The sequence below is a fragment of the Rhinolophus sinicus genome, chromosome 3, assembly GCF_057876585.1.
Source record: "Rhinolophus sinicus isolate RSI-liver-muscle chromosome 3, RSI-T2T, whole genome shotgun sequence".
Classification (NCBI taxonomy): domain Eukaryota; kingdom Metazoa; phylum Chordata; class Mammalia; order Chiroptera; family Rhinolophidae; genus Rhinolophus; species Rhinolophus sinicus.
The window spans coordinates 172,694,163-172,716,677 of NC_142503.1; the positions used below are offsets into that span (position 1 = coordinate 172,694,163).

Consider the following 22,515-nt stretch of genomic DNA (forward strand, 5'->3'; position numbering starts at 1 on the left):
TGTGATTCTTCATTTACCTCTGTTTTTCTCTGTGGTTCTTTCTCTTTGTGTCTGTTGTGTCTCTGTGTATGGGAGTGGGAAGGGAGCCTGTGATTTCTGTGTATGGGAAGTCTGTTTTTTCTGTATTCTGTCCTCTTTGTTGTCTCTCTTCTTTGTTATCACAGGAGAGGGTACATAATTGTCAGGACTGATTTAGTTACATCTGATTAGATTTTTTTAATTCCCTCTGGAATTACACAGAATATTGAAGAACTTAGGTGGCTTTTTGTTATAAGTAACAGATACAGCATAATTGCTGCATCCGACAATCAAATGTTACGTAGAAAATGTGAGACATTTAAATGTGTAGAAAATTCTTGAATAGTAGGTATTTGTCAAGTGCTTTTAAAGATGTACTGTATAGGAGCAAAAGTTTTTTTTCAGCCTACAACTAAATAGTCTAACCTTTGAAATTAAGAGTTTTTATATGAAACTACAATATAAATGAGAATCTCTGAGTTGATGTTGCCAAAAATTATTTTTTATTATGACATCATTCTTAATATCAAAGAAAAGACACCTTGTCAGAATTCTATTCCGAATTTTCTAATAAAGAGCTGAGTAAAGAGCGTGAACTCATACATCATACTCAGTATTTTAAGACTAATGCTGTAGGTATTTGTTGCTCTCTGTGTGCTCTTAAAACTGTTATTAGACAGAGGGAACATCATTTTTAATGTCCTTTAAATTGATAAACTTACTTGTAAGTACATACTAATTTCAGAAGAGGGTTTGTATCATTTGGTATTTCATATTTTCTCTTAAATACTCAGCTGCATACGGTTTAGTCCATATATTGTCAAGCTACGTATATTTAATGAAGTTAAGACTCTTCTGAGTCTGGTAACTTAATCTGTTCTGCTTATTCATTAAACATTTTTGATGGAAACATTTGAACTTGAGGGATGAGAGAAATTTGGGCAGCTTTCCAGCATAAGAATGCTGTCTGGAAACTTTCCCAGCTAAATTGGTCATGAAAGTAGATAGGGAATTTATCTGAAAACTGTCCATGTAAATCATAGTTATTAATTTTCCTATACTACTTGGCTACCAGGCTAGTGCAACACTATCAAAGATGCTTTACAACATTTCTCAAAAAGATAAATAGCTTCTCCATTCATAGAAATTGCAGTTTTGGTTTCTTTTGCTGAACTTTTCCCAGTGTACTACCTAGCATACTATTGTAATGTTAGAGATGAAATAAAATACTCTGAGAAAATACTTAAAGCATAAGACACTTGGTTAAAATAGCCAAAGTAAAATGCAACAATATTATAAAAAATGTGTGAACGAATTAAAACGCATGCATTATGTGTGTAAACATGCACATAGTTAACTAGAAGAAATTCTTCCTACAGATACATGGTAACGTAACATAACTAGAAAGCGTAAACTCCTCAAAATACTAGTCAGTGTACATCATATGCTGCTGTATTGAGTGAAAAGAAATCTCAGGACAGCTTTCCCAAAACAAAAACAGCATACATATCACAATCAAACACTAGAACCTGCCCCCCCCAAAAAAAAAAAGTTTATTTTTTTATCATTTCCTTGGTGTGGCAGAGAAAGCACTGGCTTAGAAGTTGAAGAAATGGGTTCTTCATCCGCGTGCCATTTTTGTCTATGGATTTATTTTCTCCCTGTGTAAAGGTTTCGCCTGAGTTGTGTATGTCTCAGGTTCTATATCTTAGTATTCAGTAATGGCAATGACTAATGTGATTTGGGGCAAATACACACCTGTAGTTTTTCAATAATGGTAATATTTAATTGTAATTGTAAAAGTGCAAGTGATTTCAATTTAGTCTGGCAACATTGATTGACATAAGTTTGGAGACAGTGCCTAAAAAAAAAAAAGATAATTTCAGTGGAAAGTTTTTACTAATTAAACCATAGAAACGTGAATAGGAATTAATAGAGGTAAATGAAGTTCTAAAAGATGATAGTTAACAAGTTTAAATTGGTCTTGATGCTAACCTGAAAAACTTGAACCTTAAGCTAGGTTAAATTTGTTGATATTTCTAGCATTGGCATGGTCCTTATGTTCTCCAGGAACCCATTATTATGTACTGGGTCATCAGCCTCTTTGGGATTCGGTTGTAGCATTTGTTCTGCTTTACAGCCTTCCTGTTCCTACAGATCTTATCTTGGTCTCTGACCTCCTGAGAGAAAGTCATTTCCGGTTTGACCCTGAGATTTTTTCTTCTGGATTTTGAACTGTCCTAGATGATCTGTATGGCTTTAGAATTCTTCAGTATGGGGGCCTGCCCGGTGGCTCAGACGGTTAGAGCTCCATGCTCCTAACTCTGAAGGCTGCCGGTTCGATTCCCACATGGGCCAGTGGACTCTCAACCACATGGTTGCCGGTTCGATTCCTCGACTCCCGCAAGGGATGGTGGGCAGTGCCCCCTGCACTAAAATTGAACACAGCACCTTGAGCTGAGCTGCCGCTGAGCTCCCAGATGGCTCAGTTGGTTGGAGCACATCCTCTTAACCATAAGGTTGCTGGTTCCACTCCCGCAAGGGATGGTGGGCTGCGCCCCCCTGCAACTAGCAACAGCAACTGGACCTGGAGCTGAGCTGCGCCCTCCACAACTAAGACTGAAAGGACAGCAATTTGAAGCTAAATGGCACCCTCCACAACTAGGATTGAAAGGACAACAACTTGACTTGGAAAAAAGTCCTGGAAGTACACACTGTTCCCCAATAAAGTCCTATTCCCCTTCCCCAATAAAAATCTTAAAAAAAAAAAAAAAAAAAAAAAAAAAAGAAGAAAAAAGAATTCTTCAGTATGAACACAATATAAACAAATTGACCAGATTTCATTTTTTCTCTGGAACCTGTATTCCTTACCTCAGTTTCTGTCAACATGAGAAGCCTACTTATTTCTTAGGACTTTAAGCTATTATTCCTTTTGGACTAACCACAAAATTTCCCGTTTCCTGAGCAATGTCTCACCTGTTAACTGATCCCCTGAAATAAGGTCATTGATCTCAAGTTGTATCTCTCATTAAGCCATTCCTAGTTTAAGTTACCCTACCTTATTTTCCCTAGTTTTTCTTTTTAAAGATTTTATTGGGGAAGGGGAACAGGACTTTATTGGGGAACAGTGTGCACTTTCAGGACTTTTCTCCAAGTCAAGTTGTTGTCCTTTCAATCTTAGTTGTGGAGGGTTCTGTTCAGCTTCAAGTTGTTGTTCTTTCAGTCTTAGTTGTGGAGGGCACAGCTCAGCTCCAGGTCCAGTTGCCATTGCTAGTTGCAGGGGGTACAGCCCACCATCCCTTGCGGGAGTCGAACCGGCAACCTTGTGGTTGAGAGGACATACTCCAACCAACTGAGCCATCCGGGAGCTCAGTGGCAGCTCAGCTCAAGGTTCCACGTTCAATTTTAGTTGCAGGGGGCGCTGCCCACCATCCCTTACGGGAGTCGAGGAATTGAACTGGCAACCTTGTGGTTGAGAGCCCACGCTCCAACCAACAACTGAGCCATCCGGGAGGCAGCTCAGCTCCAGGTGCCATGTTCAATCTTAGTTGCAGGGGGCAGAGCCCACCATCCCTTGCGGGACTCAAGGAATTGAACTGGCAGCCTTGTGGTTGGGAGCCCACTCGCCCATGTGGGAATCGAACCGGCAGCCTTCGGAGTTAGGAGCACGGAGCTCTAACCACCTGAGCCACCGGGCCACCTGAGCCACCGGGCCGGCCCCCTTCCCTAGTTTTTCTTGCTGGCTTATGACTACAGTATCTTATTTATATTTAAAATATTCTAAGTATGAAAATTATATACTGTGTTTATAACAGAAGCAAGAAGAGGGCAACAAAAGAAAACAGTTGTCAAATAGAATAACTTAAATCAGACACAAAAAATGTAGCAATCAACACTATTTAATATAGAAGAAAATAGTTTTGAGCACCTTAATCCCAAGTATATCATCTCTTAAAGTATTACAATAACTGATGTTAATAAAGCCTTTGATTCAGTGGTTCTTAACCAGAGGGTATTTATTATCAAATATATATTTGCAGTATTATTGGCTGTAGTCACCATGCAATACATTAGATCTTCAAAACTTACTCCCATAAAACTGACAGTTTGTATACTTTGACCAGTATCTCCCAATTTCCCTTATCTGTAGTCTATCTACTCTTGTAGATACCAGCTTAAAGTTAAATTCTGGCTATTTATCAAGTTTTATTTAGCTCTGGGTCACAGCTTCTTAGGTCATTCTAATGACAATTGCACTTTCTAATTTTTTTCAGTTTTTTTTGCTACAGTTTACTAAAGAACATATATATATATGTGTGTGTGTGTGTGTATATATATATATATATAATAAGGAAGACTAAAGCTGTTTTGATTTGAGGGGTAAAAGATAGGGATCCTCAAGCAACAACTGAAGAACTATTCAAATCTATAAAAAAATTTAACTACTGTTAGGTAGTGGGATACAAGATACATATACAAGAATCAATAGCTTTTTAAAGACCTTATGTGAAGAAAACCACCAAAAATCTTAAACCCAGAGGGTTTTTCCATGAGACTATATATAAGACAGTATCCACTATTAAGTTTCCCATTTACAAGTTTGATTTCAGTCAAAATCTCATTAGGATTTTTTTTTTTTTTTTTGGAAGAATATGAAAGAGTGGGAGATACCTCAAAAAATTATTCTGTAACTTATTTTGAATAGTCAAGACATTTTTGAAAAATAAATGAGCAAGTACTTATATCAATATGAGCAAAGACTATAATGCTACAATAATAAGACATTGTGGTTCTGATAGGCCAACTAGCTAGAAACAGACCCGGATATACGTGGTATTATAGATCAGGAGAAAAGGAAGGGTTATTCAACAAGCGTTGTTAGAATAATTGGTTAATTACTCAGAAGAAAAGAAATGAAGTTAAAATTTTCCTTCAAATCTCTAACAAAATTAATTCCTGATGGATTAAAGTTTATTATGAAATAGAAGCCATGAGAAGCTCAAAGAAATGTAGGTCAATATTTAATGACGTAGGGGAAGGAGTTTATAAGCAAGGAAACAGTGAAAGAAATCACGCAGTGAAAGGTGTATCATTCTTAACCCATAAGTTGAAAACATCTGCAATGAAAGCTACCACAAAAATGACTAACAGACAAATGGAAAAATTAGAAAACCATTTCCAGTAAATGGTAATGTTAAATATTGGTAAAAATATTGCTGATAGGTTGTAAATTAGTAAAACCTCCCTGGAAAGCCTTTCAACTTCTTAAATGTCAGAGTCTTATTTTAGAATTCCATTTATCTCAGACAATTTCAGACAAATTTTTATGCAGAAATGATCATTATGTATTGAAATGTTTATTATTACTTATAGTAGCAAACATGAAAGCAGCTTGAATGCTCAACTTTAGTGTAATGGTTATAAGTTGTGGTTTAGCCATGTAATAAAATATCATGAAGCCATTATATATAATTTTTTTAAAGACTGGTGATTTGGGAAAACAATTAAAATGTACTGTTAAATGAAAAAAGGAGATGCTGTAAGATGTTTAAAAATAAAGTTGCTTCTAGGTGATGAGACTATTGGTGATTTTAAATTTCTTTATTCATTTCTGTATTTTCATAGTATTAATTTTATAATTGAAACACTTGAAAATGTTATCCTATTGTATCATTTTTAAAGAGTTTTACGTAAAAATCAGTAAAATGACAGTGATTTGACAATCAAAAATATGCAGGTTTTGGGGGTTTTTTGAAAACGTAAATTGTTATTCAAGAAATTTTATCTTAAATGTTGAATTTAGACAGAAAATTAATTTTGGGTACCTTTTCCTTCTCCTACTAGAAGTGGAAGACTTGTTTTCTTCACTTAAACATATTCAACATACTTTGGTAGATTCTCAGAGCCAGGAGGATATTTCACTGCTTTTACAACTTGTACAAAATAAAGACTTCCAGAATGCATTTAAGATACACAATGCTGTCACAGTACACATGAACCGAGCCAGTCCTCCCTTTCCTCTTATCTCCAATGCACAAGATCTTGCACAAGAGGTATGTATTGTAAAGATCTCATTGACATATACAAGGTAATTGTTAGCAATACTAAGGCAGTATTATTAGAAAATACTGGTGTGAATATAGGCTTGTTGGAATTGATTACTACTGATCATGTAATAATTTATTGTGTTAGGAAAAACTTGCCATATACATTTTATCCTAAAAAAGATATACTTGTTTCAGAGTCAGGACTCTGTTTCATGAAAGGAGCGTTAGTTTTGTATGTAAAATTTTATATTTACATGGTAAGAGAAATAATATGTCTAAATTACTAAAGGGGAAAGTTTTTAAAAATGTTTTTGGTATAGTTTTATATTAAGCACTATATATTATGAACTGAGATAAATGAATACAGATGAGGTAAAATTATATCTGATAATAAGGTATCATAAATATATCACTTCTAAGATTTGTTACTTGTAGATACAGTCGTGCGCTGCTAAGGATGTTTCAATCAATGACACCACATACACAACTGTGGTCTTATAAGATTATAATGGAGTTGAAAAATTCCTGTTGCCCAGTGATGTTGCAGCCGTCCTAACACAATGCATTACTTGTTTGTGGTGATGCTGGTGTAAACAAACCTACACTGCTAGTCCTATAAAAGTATACCATTGTGTTACAATTACCTGCTGTATTCAGTACCGTAACATGTTATACAGGTTTGTAATCTAGGAGCAATAGGCTACACCATATAACCTAGGTGTGTAGTAGGCTGTACCATCTATATTTGTGTAAGTGCACTCTGTGATATTTGCATGATGAAATCACCTAATGATGCAGTTCTCAAAAGATATTGTCATTATGTGGTAGCATGACTGTATTTTGAAGTTTTTTTCCCCCATAAAAGTTGTAGATGGTCCAAAATAATTAAATTTTAATCTGCAGTGAGAGTTTCTCTTGTTAACATGCTGACTTTTTAAGTTCCAGTTTCTGCTGCTTGTTGATGTTCAGTGTTTATTGTATTCTGCAGACATCTTTTAAATTGAAAGTTTTAAAAGGATCTAAATAGCCATCTCCTGTTTTGGGGGGGTGGGTGGACATTCTGTCATTATTATAGGATTTTAAGTTATTTTGATGTTATGTAAACTAATTAAATTCTGGAATCCCATCAAGTAAATCTTATTTCATTGAACCCAGACACAAGACAGAAGATGGGCTAGGAGGAAGGGGAGGACCTCCAGAGCTAGAGACCTATATAATGGGTTAGGAGGCACTTTTCAGATAGTACAGAGTGTATTTTCTTCATTTAGATACCAACTGTGGGCAAAGATCCTCTGTGTAAGAGTGGCTGAGAAAAGTCTAGTGTTGCCCATGATAAGACAGTGTGTCCTAAGGACCTGTGCGCAGGAAGGAAATTTTCCATATACTAGAGTTTAAAAGAACTAGTCAAAACCTGTTCTTAGTACTCATCTTTATTATTAAAATTAAATATGCAAAACTTTTTATTAAAAAATTGTCCCTGTAGTTTTATCATAGTTTAAATGGTTTTTCTGAAAATTACTTTCCTTACAGAGATTGGAATAACAGACATTAGTTTCATCTTACTTATTTACAAATATAATGTAACTTCTATTGTATAGGGTTGGGAGGAATACATAATCAATCATTATAATTCTCTTCCCTATTTTTAGGAGGAAGGTTTGTTCAGCTAGCTACTGGGCCTTTGCTTTGTTGAATAGAACAATGGATGGGGAAAAAAGTGAGATAAGCAAGAGAGAAAATTGCTCCAGTTGAAGAACATAACAGACAACAGAAAGGATAAAAGCAGCAGCATAGCTTAAAGGGTTTTAGGATTGAGAGGAGCAAAGAGCTAGACTGACTTGAAGAGGAAAAGCTTTAGGAAAGAAAGACATGGTTGAAAAGGACTCAGAAAATCAATTTTGAATATTAGTTTTAGGATAGTTAACATATTTACATGGTTCACAATTTTCAAAGTACCGTATCAAGGAGATATTCTGAAAGTTTGCTTTCATTTTCTTAAAATCTCTTCAGTAATACTTGAGAATTGTGTTGCTTTGGTAGTGGTGGGATATGTGGGTGATAGTGACCTTGGGGCGAGACTGGTCTTAAAATTAGTGTATGATGAGGAACCTCGTCAGCCACCACGTGTGGTTGTGCAGCCTGTGAATGACGCGCCCTGGAGGGCGCACGGCTGTGTGACAGCCCTGACTTACAGTGCATAGCAGTTAAGAAAAGTACATACTCAGAGCTCATCAAAGAAGAGTGTAAATCTGATAACACAACTCTGAAGGTTAAATGCACTCCTTGCTTTTATGTTACAGCTGGAAAAATCTCCGCAGTCACCTAATCACCTTTCTGTTTTATATTTCTGAATATTGAGGCCAAAAGAGATTTTTCTGACTGGCAAAGACTAGGGTGTTAAATGTGCCCATTGCCTAAAGTTTTGCTTTATAGCATTCATAATTCCAGCTATTTTTTTAAAAAATTCCAGCTATTTTAATATTCAGTGTTTAGAAGAAATTATCTATGCCTCAGCTGTATTATTTTTTAGTGGAAATTTAATTTGAGTAAGTAAAAAAACAATGAATTTAGTGAAAAAATTTCTTAAGCCACTAGGAAGTGTTCTTTGTTTTTTATAATTTAAAATATCAGTTAAACATGAAGTATATAATAAAGCCTATGAAAACTTCAGATTTTGAGATCCAGATTAAATCTTTGACAATCTAGGATATTTATTAATAAATGCAAAACAGTTTTTTTGGTCATTAAAATGGTTTTATCAAGAAAAGGTTGAGAACTGGGTTTCATTTAATTAACTTTTGCTTATCCAACAAAAATGCAAGCCGACAGACTAGGAAATGGTATTTGATTTTGAGACATTGAGGTATATACCAGCGAGAACTAGAATGGTTATATTTCTGTTTTAAAATTGAAAAGGATATTTAGTGACATAGAAAAATAAAATATTTTAATTAGTATCAAACTGAAATAGTTATAAAACTGTTATAAAACAGTATAAGTAGCACGATTTCATTAGGGTAAAAGTAAGTAAGTGTAAAGGATATATATGTATAGAGAGTCATAGTTTTGAGGTTATGGACATTTTCTTTTTTTTCTTTTTTTGGTAACCAACTTTGTTGAGATATAATTTACACAAAATGGGTGTGTTTTTATTGTATACTTCAGTATATTTTGACACATGTATACACCTGTGTAATCTGCTGCCACAGTCAAGTTACAGAAGCGTCCACCCTCCACAAAGCTCCCTCATGACCCTTTGCAGACAATGACCACCTCCCTCCCACTCCCCAGGCCCTAGGCATCACTGATTTGTTTTCTGTTTTTACAGATTTGTCTTTTCTGGACATCTCATATAAATGGAATATATAGTCTTTCATGTCTAACTTCCTTTGCTCAGCATAATGTTTTTCAAATTCATCCATGCATCAGTAGTTTGTAACTTCTTGCTGAGTTAGTATTCCATTGTATGCATATCTCACAATTTGTTTAATCACTTATCTATTGGTGGATGTTTGAATTCTTTCCTATTTATCATTCTAGCAGATGTGTAATGGTGTCTTGTTTTAGTTTGATGTTGAACATTTTTTCATAGGCTGTTTTCCTATCTTCTTTTGTAAAATACCTGGCTCTGAAGGAAAATAAAAAAAAGTAGTGTAGCTAGAGAAGAGTACAAGATCAGGAAGAGAGTATTTTCTTTGTAAAGATAAGAGATTAGAGCATCTTTATTTCGTTATCTGCATTGTGAAATACTCTTTTTGGTGAGTAATTGAGTTTGGAAATAGAAAAGGGAAGAAAATCAGAGATATTGACAATGAGAATACGTATAGTATAATCTTTTGGGGAAAGTTGTCCACAGAGCAAAATTTGTACCTTCAAATATTTATGGTAGAAGAAAAGAGATTGAAAGTAAATGAACTGAACATATAGCTCAAGTAATTAGAAATTGAAAAAGGAAATAAACTAAAGCAGAAGAAAGAAATTAAATTATTTAAATAGAACAATAGATTTAACATTAGAAGCTGGTTTTTTGAAAAGCGTAGCAAGGTATAAGAAACCTTTAACAAATTAGATGAAGAAAAAATATCAGTAACATTAGGAAAGAGAAAAGCATGCAGAAGATTAAAAAATTTTTTTATAACACAATACAGTTACAGCTTAATGTTACTAAATGTGAAAGTGCTATCAAGTGGGTAGTTTTCTAAGAAAATATAAATTGCCAAAAGTGACTGAAAAGGTAGCCAAATAAAGTAGACCAGTAACTATTGATAAAATTTAAAGTTAGTCAGAAATCTACCCCTAAAAAAATCTACCAGACCCTGCTGATTTTATGTATAGGCTCTATCAAAACATTCAGGAACGTACAATTTTATGTTAAACAAACTGTTCTTACACAGAAATCTAGACTATTTCCCAACTCATTGTACTAAGATAGTATGACCTAGATAGTAAAACCAAACAGTACTTTTCTAAAACAGTGTACGTGACCACGCTCACCAAGAGAGATCAAAACAATTTGTGAACATTCATGTAGAAATCTTAAAATATGAATAACTCACATCTAGAAATATTTCAAGTAATTATTATGTGCTAGATACTGTGCTAAGCAGTTTAGATGGATCACTTCAGTCTTTTAAGAACCTTAAATGGTAGGTGCCATTCTACAGATAAGGAACAAAGGCTTAAAAAAATCATAATCAAATGGACTTTATTCTAGACATGTGAGAATTGCTCAACATTGGGAGTATTTTTAATGTAATTCACTATAACCTGATGGTTTTTCCCTTACTCTTCATATAAATTTATCTTGTTAGTCTGTAACTCTTGAAAATGTCATCTCTGATTTAAAATATAGTGGCATAAACATAGGATTTAAAAAACTATAAAATAGCAAGATAACTGTTAGAACAGTTTTTCTTCCCTTATGTAATTATTATTAGTCTGTTTTATGGTATGGTGGGAGAAACTTTCAAGAAGGAAGTAGTTCATTTGTAGAATACCAAAATCTTACCTAGCATTTTTTTAAAATAAAGAATGCTATTGTTAACCATGATAACAAGATTGAAAACTGTGAGAACAAATACATTTTTTTCTTGTAATTCTTTGTAGCGCTTTCCTATAAGTCGTTTTTGCAATTTTAAATTGTATCTTTTTAAAAATAACTGTATAGAGCTGGTAGTATTCCCTGCAACCTCGGAAGAATGACCTCTTTTTGTTTCGTAGGTACAAACTGTTTTGAAGCCAATCCACCAGAAGGAAGGACAAGAATTAACTGCTTTGCTGAATGCTCCACATATTCAGGTAGGAAATGGACAGGACGCTCTATATTTGTTTTTTCCAATATTCAGAGTCTCTGAATCAAAGTCTCTTAGGACCATAAGAGACCTCCAGCAGTATCTAGACTGTTTTGATTATTTACAACTCCCACTGCAAAATAATTGTTGGATTATATATTTTCATATTTAAAATTAACTGCATTATTTTTTAAATTAACAGCTTATATTTTACAAAAATTCCTCTCTGTTTTATGGTTATATTTTCTGTAAATTTAAATTATCTATTGTGTTGAACCTTTAAATTGATTTTGATTTTATAAGCATTTTAGACATTGCAGAGTATGCTCTGTTATGCCTAACACATCTTTAGTTATTATTTGCTATAAAAGATGTAGGGTTGCATCTGTATTTCAATTGGAAAGTTTGGAAACATCTGAATATACTTGTATAATTACTTATAGCATTTCTTTTAAAGGTTTAATGATCAGAATACTGTGTAATGATTAGGTTAAAATGTCTATAGAGATAAATCATGCTATTACCTTAAATGCGATGGATTTCTTTGAAACAGGCACTTTTACTGGCCCATGACAAGGTGGCTGAGCAGGAAATGCAGCTCGAACCCATTACAGATGAGAGAGTTTATGAAAGCATTGGCCAGTATGGAGGAGAAACTGTAAAAATAGTTCGTATAGAAAAGGCTCGAGATATTCCACTGGTAAGTGCTCCTCATCTCTGCTCTGAGGTCCTCTCTACACAGGGATCTTTTGTATGGCAGTTAGTTGAAGACCCCTTTATGTTTCTGGTAGTTTATCTGTTTTGAGATTAATTTGTTGGAATTCTTTTATGTTCTTCCTCATACTCCTTATTCAGCTGAGAAAAATTTGTTCATGTTTTCTTACTCATAATTTGATGAAAATAGTAGCTTGTAAAATAATTGTTGAGGAACAAAGAGAAAAATAATCTGCTTCATTATTCTCCCAGCTTTTTTTTTTTTTAACAATAAGTAGAAAATCTGATCTTTTATCATTTAAATCCATTGGAACACAATTACTTATATACTTAGAAGTATGTATTCCTTATTGTTAATATTTGTTTTATAGTTTTTATATGTAAAACTTTTTTCAATCTCTTAATCTGCTATTATTGCTTTAATTTTCTTTCCTTTAATTTCAGAGAAGATTCTTGAATTCTGATGTCTCAAATTGTGTCTTGAATAGTGTAATACATAAAATGGGAACTGTATTTTATGGGCAGTTTATGTAACTAGGTTTTTTTCCCCCTACCATAGAAAAGAAAATGGGAAAGTTACGACAAAAGTTTAGGAGAGAAATATTATGAAATAGTGCCATTTTTGCGACAGCATGGATGGATCTTGAGATTATCATGCTCAACAAAATAAATCACACAGAATAGTTGAGAACCATATGATTTCACTGATATATGGGATATAAAACTGAAAGCAACAAAGAAACAAGACAAACAAAGAAACAAAAACTGATAGACATAGACAATAGTTTAGTGGTTACCAGGGGTTAGGGGTTGGTAGATGAGGATAAATGGGATCAAATATATGGTGACTGAAGGAGAACTGACTCTGGGTGGTGAACACACACTGTGAAATATAGATGATGTATTACAGAATGGTACACTTGAAATCTATGTAATTTTACTAGCCACTGTCACCCCAATAAACTTTAATTTAAAAAAGTTACAAACTGTTTTGAAGCTTTTCTTGTAGTCTCTCTTTCCATTTCTTGAATGTATATATTTCAGTGTGCTTCCAATTTGTGTAATAAATATTAATGTTTAATATATTTTAATATGGATTAGATGAAGCTATAATATTTAACATTTGAATAATCAACCAGATTAGTATTCATTCCTTAATTGTATATTGAATTTTGAAAAAGAACTTTTATAGTTATATCATGTTCACTAATTACACCAAAATATAATATAACCATTTTGAATAGCATCCAGCATATAGATAGCAAATTTGATTATAGGTCTTCACATTGTTTTTAAGCAAGTGCATCTTTCTGTTGAATGCTACAAAAGTCTGCTTGATTTTTGAGTTCTGATGAATGGAATGTTTCTGAAGCAGAAAATGTGGGGGAAATGGTCAGCTTTCAAACCTAATTATCATGATTACTCTAGCTGTATAAGTAATTTTTTTTCTCAAGATAACTGAAGGCTAGTATTATTGAATAGAAAAAAATGAGAACTTAAAAATGAGGAAATATTTAACCAAAAAATTGTATTTTTATTTTAAAATTGGATGTTGAATTTTTTTTTTTTTTAAGGGTGCTACAGTTCGTAATGAAATGGATTCTGTCATCATTAGTCGGATAGTGAAAGGAGGTGCTGCAGAGAAAAGTGGTCTGTTGCATGAAGGAGATGAAGTTCTTGAAATTAATGGTATTGAAATTCGGGGGAAAGATGTCAATGAGGTTTTTGACTTGTTGGTAAGTTGGCACAGGATAATTGTAGGTTTTCAAAAGCTGTGTTTTTTGTTATTAGACTTCAGAGTAAAATTTTTTAAAGCATTTTAAAAATAATTGTTTAGCGCACTAGATAATTTTTAGCTTAATTTTCACATGACATTGTTAGTTCCACAATATTTATTAGTAGAGCTTTAGTTGGGGGTGGGTACCATTGATATTTTTTTTATTTTGAGCTTTATTACTACTAGGTATATTTTATTTGCCTCTGAAATCACTAATATAACTCATTAATTCTTTCAACATCCATTTATTGAGTGCCTTCTACGTGCTATCTGCTACGCAAATAGTAACAAAGTCCATGCCCTCATGATTTTTATGTTTATATTATTATTTTATTATCTACAATTGATTGTTGTTTCCTTAACAACATTAGATAATAGCAGTGGTATACATCTATACTGTCCAATATAATAGCCACTAGCTACATATGTTAGTTATTTCAATTTAAATGAAGTAAAATTTAAAATTCAGTTTATCATTCCACCTATCTGCATTTCCGGTGCTCAAGAGCAGTGTGTAGCTAATGGCTCCCATATTAAGGTATAGATACAGAACATTTCCATCATCATGTAAAGTCTGTTAGACATTGCAGGTATAATCAGGAAGCCATTTGTAGACAACTTTTGACAACATTTGTAGACAACATTTGTAGACAACTTTTGAGAGCAATTTATGATCACTTTGTATATATATACCGCAAACCAGATTTATGGTCTTAGTGACTTAGCACCAGTTGTTACAATAGAATCTCTCCTATCTGCTGATGTATCTTGAAGAACCTAGAAAACATCCTTACGTCCTTATTATCACCCAACTCCCTTCATTGCTTTGGTAGAGCAAAGTGCCAGTGGTCATTATTTTTAGCCCTTGTTCTATCGGCTGCTATCTCTAGGTAGAGCAGTGTTCCCTGCTATCTCAGTGCCACAAATTGTGATTACTGTCTATGCTGGAGGTATCTGAACAATGCAGTCAGTGTTGTACCTGGAAATAATAGTGAACCTAGCAGTAAGACTATACAGGTAAAAAATAGAATGGATGACAGAGATAAGGCATCTGGGAAGTGAGAATATTTGTATATTTACATCACTTTTCTAAATCTAGTCACAATTACTGTTTCAAATTCTACTGTATTAAAATTGATGTGTGGCAGACTAGATAACTCAGAATTGTTATAGCACTGTGGTATAACTCAACCCTTCACTGTGGAGTCTTCCTAAACTTACACTAAATACAAGACAAAAACCGAAGACTTACGGGCTAAGTGGCTTTCCCCAGTGGACCAGAATTGCAGAATACCATACTATGGGGTAGCTCTAATATAATGGAGTCTATGAAAGGCATAATTTGTGTTTCCTGATGAAATGAGATCATCTTTATAGATTTTTTTTTTTTGTCTCCTAAAGGTTCCAGACTAGTCCAGTTTAGGGAAAATTGATCATAAGATCATAGAATGATTTTCATAAATATGGATTTTAAAAACTATGTAATCTCTCTATTACAGTCCGATATGCATGGTACTTTGACATTTGTTCTGATTCCCAGTCAACAGATCAAGCCTCCTCCTGCCAAGGAAACTGTAGTAAGTGATTCTTTATTGTTCATTATTTATTGTCTGATGGCTACTGTTTATTTATTTATTTTTCATTAATAAACTTTATTTTTTAAGAGTAGTTTTCGGTTCACAGCAAAATGGAGCAGAAAGTCCAGAGTTTCACGTACCTCTTTGCCTGCACACAGTCATAATCTTCCCCACTATCAACATCTTGCACCAGAATGGTACATGTGTTACATCAATGAATTGATGATTTTGTTATTACCCAAAGTTCATAGTTTACATTAGAATTCACTTTTGATGTTGTACATCCTGTGGGTTTTGACAAATGTATAATTACACGTATTCACCATTGTATTTTACGGAATAGTTCCACTGCCCTAAAAATCCTCTTTGTTCTGTCTATTCATCGCTCCCCCATCCCAACCCATGGCAACCACTGATCTCCATAGATTTTCCTTTTCCAGAATGTCATATAGTTAGAATCTTACAGTATATAGCCATTTCAGATTGGCTTTTTTCACTAGTGATAAGCATTTAAGTTTCTTCCATATCTTTTCATAGCTTGATAGCTAATTTCTTTTTAGTGCTGAATAATATTCCATTGTTTGGATATACAATATTTTATCCACTCACCTACGGAAGAACATTTTGGTTGCTTCCAAGTTTTGGTAGTTATAAGTTACACTGCTGTAAACATCCCTGGGCAGGTTTTTGTGTGGATATAAGTTTTCCAGTTCATTTGTGTAAATATTAAGGAATTAAAAACTTACATCCAGAGATTTATGGTCAAGGTGACAGAATATGCATAGAAAGAAGATTAGCATTGAGTATTGACAATGCTTATTTACAAATGAGAATATCCAGATGGTTTTTACTTTTTATTTTTTACAAGTATGTATTATTAAAATACATTATATACACACACACATAACTTATGTCAACACAAAAATTTGCATATGGATGTTTGTTGTTTGAGTATCAGAATTGTCACTCCAAATATTTCTTGCACTTAAGTGAAAACAAGGAAATTCAGTAGATTTTATTTAAATAAGAAATATCAATATTTCATATTGAGAAAACCCAGAAACGTGAAAAGTAGAAAATACTTTTCTTTCAGAATTTTTATGACTTGTAACTCTGAACTTTGTCTTTTCCTGTTATAGGTGTATTTATTTAACTTAAATATACTTAGTGTAGGGGGATTAAGTGCTTTTAAAAAGTATTCCCAACTCTTATTTTAGAATGTGTATTGCTCTTTATATTAAAACATTTCCTCAACTAGCTATATTAAAAGATAGAGTTTATTACCCTATGACCCAGCAGTTCCACTCCTAGGTGTATATCCAAGAGAATTGAAAACATATATCCTCACAAAAACTTGTACGTGAGTGTTCACAGCAGCATTATTAATAATAGCCAGAAAGTAGAAACAACCCCGAGTGTCTGCCAGCTAATGAATGGGCAATGAAATATGGTATATCCGTAGAATGGGATATTACTTGGCAATAAAAGGAAATAGAGTACTGATATAATATGCTTCAACGTGATGAACGTTAATAAAATTATGCTAAGTGAAAGAAGCCAGTCACAGAAGGGTGTATGTTGGTTCATTTATACGAAATGTGCAGAATAAGTAAATCCATAGAGACAGAAAATAGATTAGTCATTCCTTAGGTGTAGGGGTGGGGAAATAGCAGGGAATGGAAGGGGGATTCCTAATCAGTATGGGGTTTCTTTTGGGAGTGATAAAAATGTTCTAAAATTGTTTGCGGTTACACAGCTCTGAATTTACTAAAAACCATCCAGTTGTGTACATGGGTTACTTGTATAGTGTGTGAATTTTACATCTCAATAAAACTTAAAAAATTATAGACTTCAAAGTACTGGATTAACATGGAAGCCTGATGTATTACATCTGTTATTCTTAACTTTTATAAAAGCATAGCGGTTTGAAAGGGAAGACAGTTTCTTTTTTTTTTTTCTCAGTCACAGTTATACTGTATAGTTGGCTACCATTCTGTGTTTTCCCTTCCTTCATGGAACATATTGAGGTTGATTTTGCATCTGCAACCTTCTTTCTGTTTAAACTTCTTTGTAGGAGGAGAAATGGGGAAATAGTTTGTCTCCAAATTCCAGCAGCCTGATTCTCTGTGCACCGTGCTTTTCCACATTTCCCTCCTGTGAACAAGCTCTGGACTTCAAAAGTAGCTCTGCACTGAGGGGAGACAACAGAGGGTTGCGATATGCCCTTACTTGTATGGCTTTACAGAGAGAGAAAGGGAGATAAAAAGGAAAAGAAACGATGCTAGGTTTAACCCTTTTAAAATAGAGCATTTGATGAGTAGAGTTCTTTTAAAAATAAAAACGATGTTGTGCAATACTTTGCATTTCTTTCATTTCTTTTGTTGTGAAGAACTCTCAATTGCAATATCTCTTGCAAAGTTTTCATCAAACCTCACTGGTTTAAAATTAACTTCTATTATTAGAGTTTGCACTGAAGGTTTCCACAAAGAAAACAGTGATAGGAAATCACAATTTTAGTTGACATATGCAGAATAATTATTTGTGAGATTAGTGATTTTTAGAAATTAAAACCAATTTATTGAGCATCATTATGGTACAGGTCAGGAGCTAGTGAGAGCAACAAAAGGTATCTTTCTGATGTATGTTTTATGATGTTAGAAAGAAACACATATTTGAGATAGATAAACCAAACATATTATCTGAAACCACACTATAATCACTTGCTGAATTATAACATCAAAAATGGCAAGAGTAAACTCTGTTAGGAGAAGTACTCCCTTATTCATTACGTTTCTTTTACATCACACACAGCAACCAGTGGCTGCTCCAGTTTCAGAGGGCAAGAGTCTTGGCATCTTTGTAGTTCACTTCCAGGGTGAATGACATATTTATCCCAGCAAATGTATACATTGTTTAAATCGTGCAGTTTTCTTCTCTCCACATTGACTTAAAAAAAAAAAAAAAAGATGGAGTTTTTAGACAAGTGTATAAAACTTCAAATTGCTACATAATATAATTGAAATAATATGGAGGGAGGGAAAAAAATATTTGAGCTGAAGGCACTTTTTTACTTTTTTTAATCTAGTCCAATGCCCTGATCTAACAGAGGAGTAAATTGAAATGTAGCAGGATCATAATACTTATTAGTGATGCAACGTACACTAGGAAATTCAGATTACTGATTGTCCAATAAATGTTAGCTATTACAATTATTTACTCCGTGACAGGCACAGTGCTATGGTACTAATTGTTTTATGTGTTTTATCTCATTTAATCCTCACAGCATTCCTATGAAATACAAGTATCTTTATTATTCCCATTTGACCGGCATTGAAACTAGAGCTTAGAAAGATCAAGTTAATTGTCCAAGCCCACTACTGGGAAGTGACTGAGTCAGGACTAGAAACCATGCTTATTCCAGAACCTATGCTCTTAACTACTGTGTAGTATAACAGGTAATGTCCCACAAACCCACTAAATATTAGGTTTCTGCATTACTGTTTATTACCAGTCCAAAGAAAAGAATTCACATACCATGATAGAAAATTGTAACTATAGATGACTTAACCTCTTAGTAGCTATGTACATGATAGTCTGGATTCTTAGTACAACAAAAGCATATTCTGAGACTTTAGTATTTGAAATTGCTGTGGAACTTCTTTTGCCTATAGAAGACTAACAGCTCTAATAAGACTGGGAGCATGACTGAACCTGACTTACAGGGTCTAGGCTGGGGGGGTAGGAGAGAGAAGTGGTTTAAGGGGAACTTAAAGGCTTAGGATAGGAGGATGCTTAAGTTGCAGTTCAGGGTACACCTGAAACTAATATAATATTGTATGTCAACTGTAATTGAAAAATAAAATTACTAAAAATAATAAAAATAAGATTTGTAACTAATGGACCACCAGTAGATACTTAATAAAATATAAACTACTTTTGTTATAAAAGGAATAAGTAATCATGGAAAAATAAAAATGAAATAATCAGCCAGGATATTAAAAAAATAAAACTGTAGTTCAGGGATACAAACCATAGAAGTAACCACTAGCTCAGTGGTATTAATAACTGGAAAATATTCTTACGGGTCCCAAATAATTTTTTCCTTACAATGAATATTTATTAGCTCCTTTTTGTCTACTAGGCACTATGCTAAGCACTGGGTTTATAATAGTGAACATGACAAAATAATTATAGCTAGTGGCAAGTGAAAAGATAGGACTAAGCGAAATGTGAATGTGAAGAATAAAAAGAGGTGGGATTAATTATATAAGATGGGTAGGAAAGGGCTCTTAGAGAAAGCGACATGAAGCTGAGACCTGTAGGATGAGATACAGCCAAGCCAGAGGAGCTTTCAGGTATAATTTCTAGAAAACTTTGTATTTGGAAAGGCTATGGGCGTGGAGCAAAGTAGGGGAGTACAAAGGTGGGGAGAGAATTCTAAGAGCTGAGGCCAGAGAGGTAGGTAGGGCCAGGTCAAGTAGGTCTCCTTGGCCGTGGCAGGAAATTTGGATTTTAAATACGGTAATGTGGTATGATTTGTATTTAAAAAACACTTCTGGCTGCTGTGTGGAAATTGAATTAGTAGAGCCAATAATGGAAGCAAGGAGATTTAGGAAACTTGCTGAAGTCGTTATGAAGTATGATACTGGCTTACACTTGGATGATGGCAGTGGCAATGAAGAAAATCAGGCTGTGTTTTGAAAGTAGAAATGACAGGATCTTGTAATGAATGTGGAGAGAAAGGTAACGGAGGAAGCAACGATGCTTGAACAACTGGGTGGTGTAGTGATGCTGCTTAGTAAAGGAAAATCTGGAGGAAAAACAGATTTGGGGAGAAAAATCAAAAGGTCCATTCTACAGGTTTGAGATACTGAGGGGCATTCAGGTGGAGATACTGAGTAGGTAGAATTGAACATATTAATCTGGAATTCTAAGAAGAGATTTGGGCTGTAGTTTTATGTATTACGGGGAGAGCAGGGAGCACTGTTTTATATACTTTGTGTTTGCAAAGAAATTTTACAGATTTTTTTTTTTAATTTTTTTTATTGGGGAATATTAGGGAACAGTGTGCTTTTCCAGGACCCATCAGCTCCAAGTCAAGTCATTGTTTTCAATCTTGTTGTGGAGGGCACAGCTCACTGGCGCATGTGGGAATCGAACCAGCAATCTTGGTGTTATGAGCACTACGCTCTAACCAACTGAGCCACCGGCCTCCCGAAATTCGACAGATTTTTTAAAAAATGATTGTTTAAGGATGTACACAGCCTATAAAGATAACGGTTGGATGGAAAAATTGAGAACCACTGCTGTCAGATGTATTTACTTTTCTGTAATAGGTATAAACTGTTATATAATTTTCATCTTAGTTCTTTCTCATTTGAAAGAAAACCTAGAGTTTTATCATATAGTAAGATTTTCATAAATACATTATTTTATCAGAAGATGCAAAAAATACAGAAAATTTCAGTGTATATTAGATGGATATCCCTTTTCAAGTTAGGGCAGTTGCTCTGTTAAGTTTGCTGTTACCCTAAGGTTCACATTTCTGGCTGCCTACTACTAAACATCAATCAGTCAGATGTCCCACAGATACTTGAAACTTCACATAAAAAGTGGAAGAGAACAAATAATAAAGATATTCCTTCTTGGGTGGGTGTCAGGGAGGAGGAATCTCGGGGAGGAATTTGATAACTTGCTGGACACTGCAAATGCTTTTCTTCATGCTGCTCTTAATTTTACAATCTGCCTTAGTGGTAAAGTTTAGACCCAAGATAAAGGAAGACACACTTTCACTATTTTCTCTTTCATTATTTTCTCTTCCACAATTTTAAAAGTTAAAGATAAGTCTGCTATAATAAGAAATAAACAAATAAAAATTACAAAGAAAAATTATTTTAGAGCATTGAATCCCTTAGGAAAGATGTAAATAAACTGACAAATCACTATCCCTTTACCATATGCCCATCATTAGGATTGAAATGTGAATAGCTTACAAGAATTATTTAAAAAAGGCGGAGCCGGCCCGGTGGCTCAGGTGGTTAGAGCTCCATGCTCCTAACTCCGAAGGCTGCCGGTTCTATTCCCACATGGGCCAGTGGGCTCTCAGCCACAAGGTTGCCGGTTCAACTCCTCGAGCCCCGCAAGGGATGGTGGGCTCCGCCCCCTGCAACTAAGATTGAACAGGGTACCTTGAGCTGAGCTGCCTCCTGGATGGCTCAGTTGGTTGGAGCACGGGCTCTCAACCACAAGGGTTCCAGTTCAACTCCTCCAGTCCCGCAAGGGATGGTGGGCAGCGCCCCCTGCAACTAAGATTGAACATGGCACCTTGAGCTGAGCTGCCGCTGAGCTCCCGGATGGCTCAGTTGGTTGGAGCGCATCCTCTCAACCACAAGGTTGCCGGTTCGACTCCCGCAAGAGATGGTGGGCTGTGCCCCCTGCAACTAGAAAAACGGCAACTGGACCTGGAGCTGAACCTTGCCTTCCACAACTAAGACTGAAAGGACAACAACTTGAAGCTGAATGGCACCCTCCACAACTAAGATTGAAAGGACAACTTGACTTGGAAAAAAGGCCTGGAAGTACACGCTGTTCCCCAATAAAGTCCTGTTCCTCTTCCCCAATAAAATCTTTAAAAACAAAAAAAAAGGCAAAGAGAAAAATGCTGGAAGATAATTGTGATTAAACAATCCTATAATTTAAATTTAAAATTTAAAAGTTTAAGAAGATTTTGTTCGGGTTAGAAACCAAACACTGTTTTGATCAGATACAGTTATTAGTATTACACCATTATTAAGTCCTAGAGCTTTTCTGTAGAGGTCAGCGTCTCTCCTTCATTTAAAAAGGGCTCTGTTTTCTTTTGTGTAGGAAACAAATTAGCTGCTAACAGCTGGGGAGGAAAGATAGGTGAAGATAATTTCTAGAACTGAAAATAGTTGATCCGTGGACTACATGGATAAAAGTCACATAGTACATGTCAAGGCATGCTCAGATTTTAACCAAATGGTTAATTTCTCTGATATGAAATAAACTTTGCTCTTAGTTTTAGGGTACATTTTAAATAGCACTAGATAAACTTGTCACATAAGCATAGA

At 34.5% G+C, this 22,515-nt stretch overlaps 1 protein-coding gene across 6 annotated transcripts in view; it reads left to right on the plus strand.

Annotated features, from left to right (window-relative positions):
* PALS1 (protein associated with LIN7 1, MAGUK p55 family member) overlaps positions 1–22,515 on the plus strand; it is a 76,323-nt gene that overhangs the window by 35,507 nt on the left and 18,301 nt on the right. For all 6 annotated transcript variants that reach the window (XM_019733672.3, XM_074327325.2, XM_019733668.3 and 3 more), the window contains 5 exons: positions 5,863–6,071; positions 11,286–11,363; positions 11,910–12,056; positions 13,645–13,806; positions 15,347–15,424. In XM_019733672.3, coding sequence (XP_019589231.1) covers positions 5,863–6,071; positions 11,286–11,363; positions 11,910–12,056; positions 13,645–13,806; positions 15,347–15,424 — 674 coding nt within the window. The remainder of the gene's footprint in view (positions 1–5,862; positions 6,072–11,285; positions 11,364–11,909; positions 12,057–13,644; positions 13,807–15,346; positions 15,425–22,515) is intronic.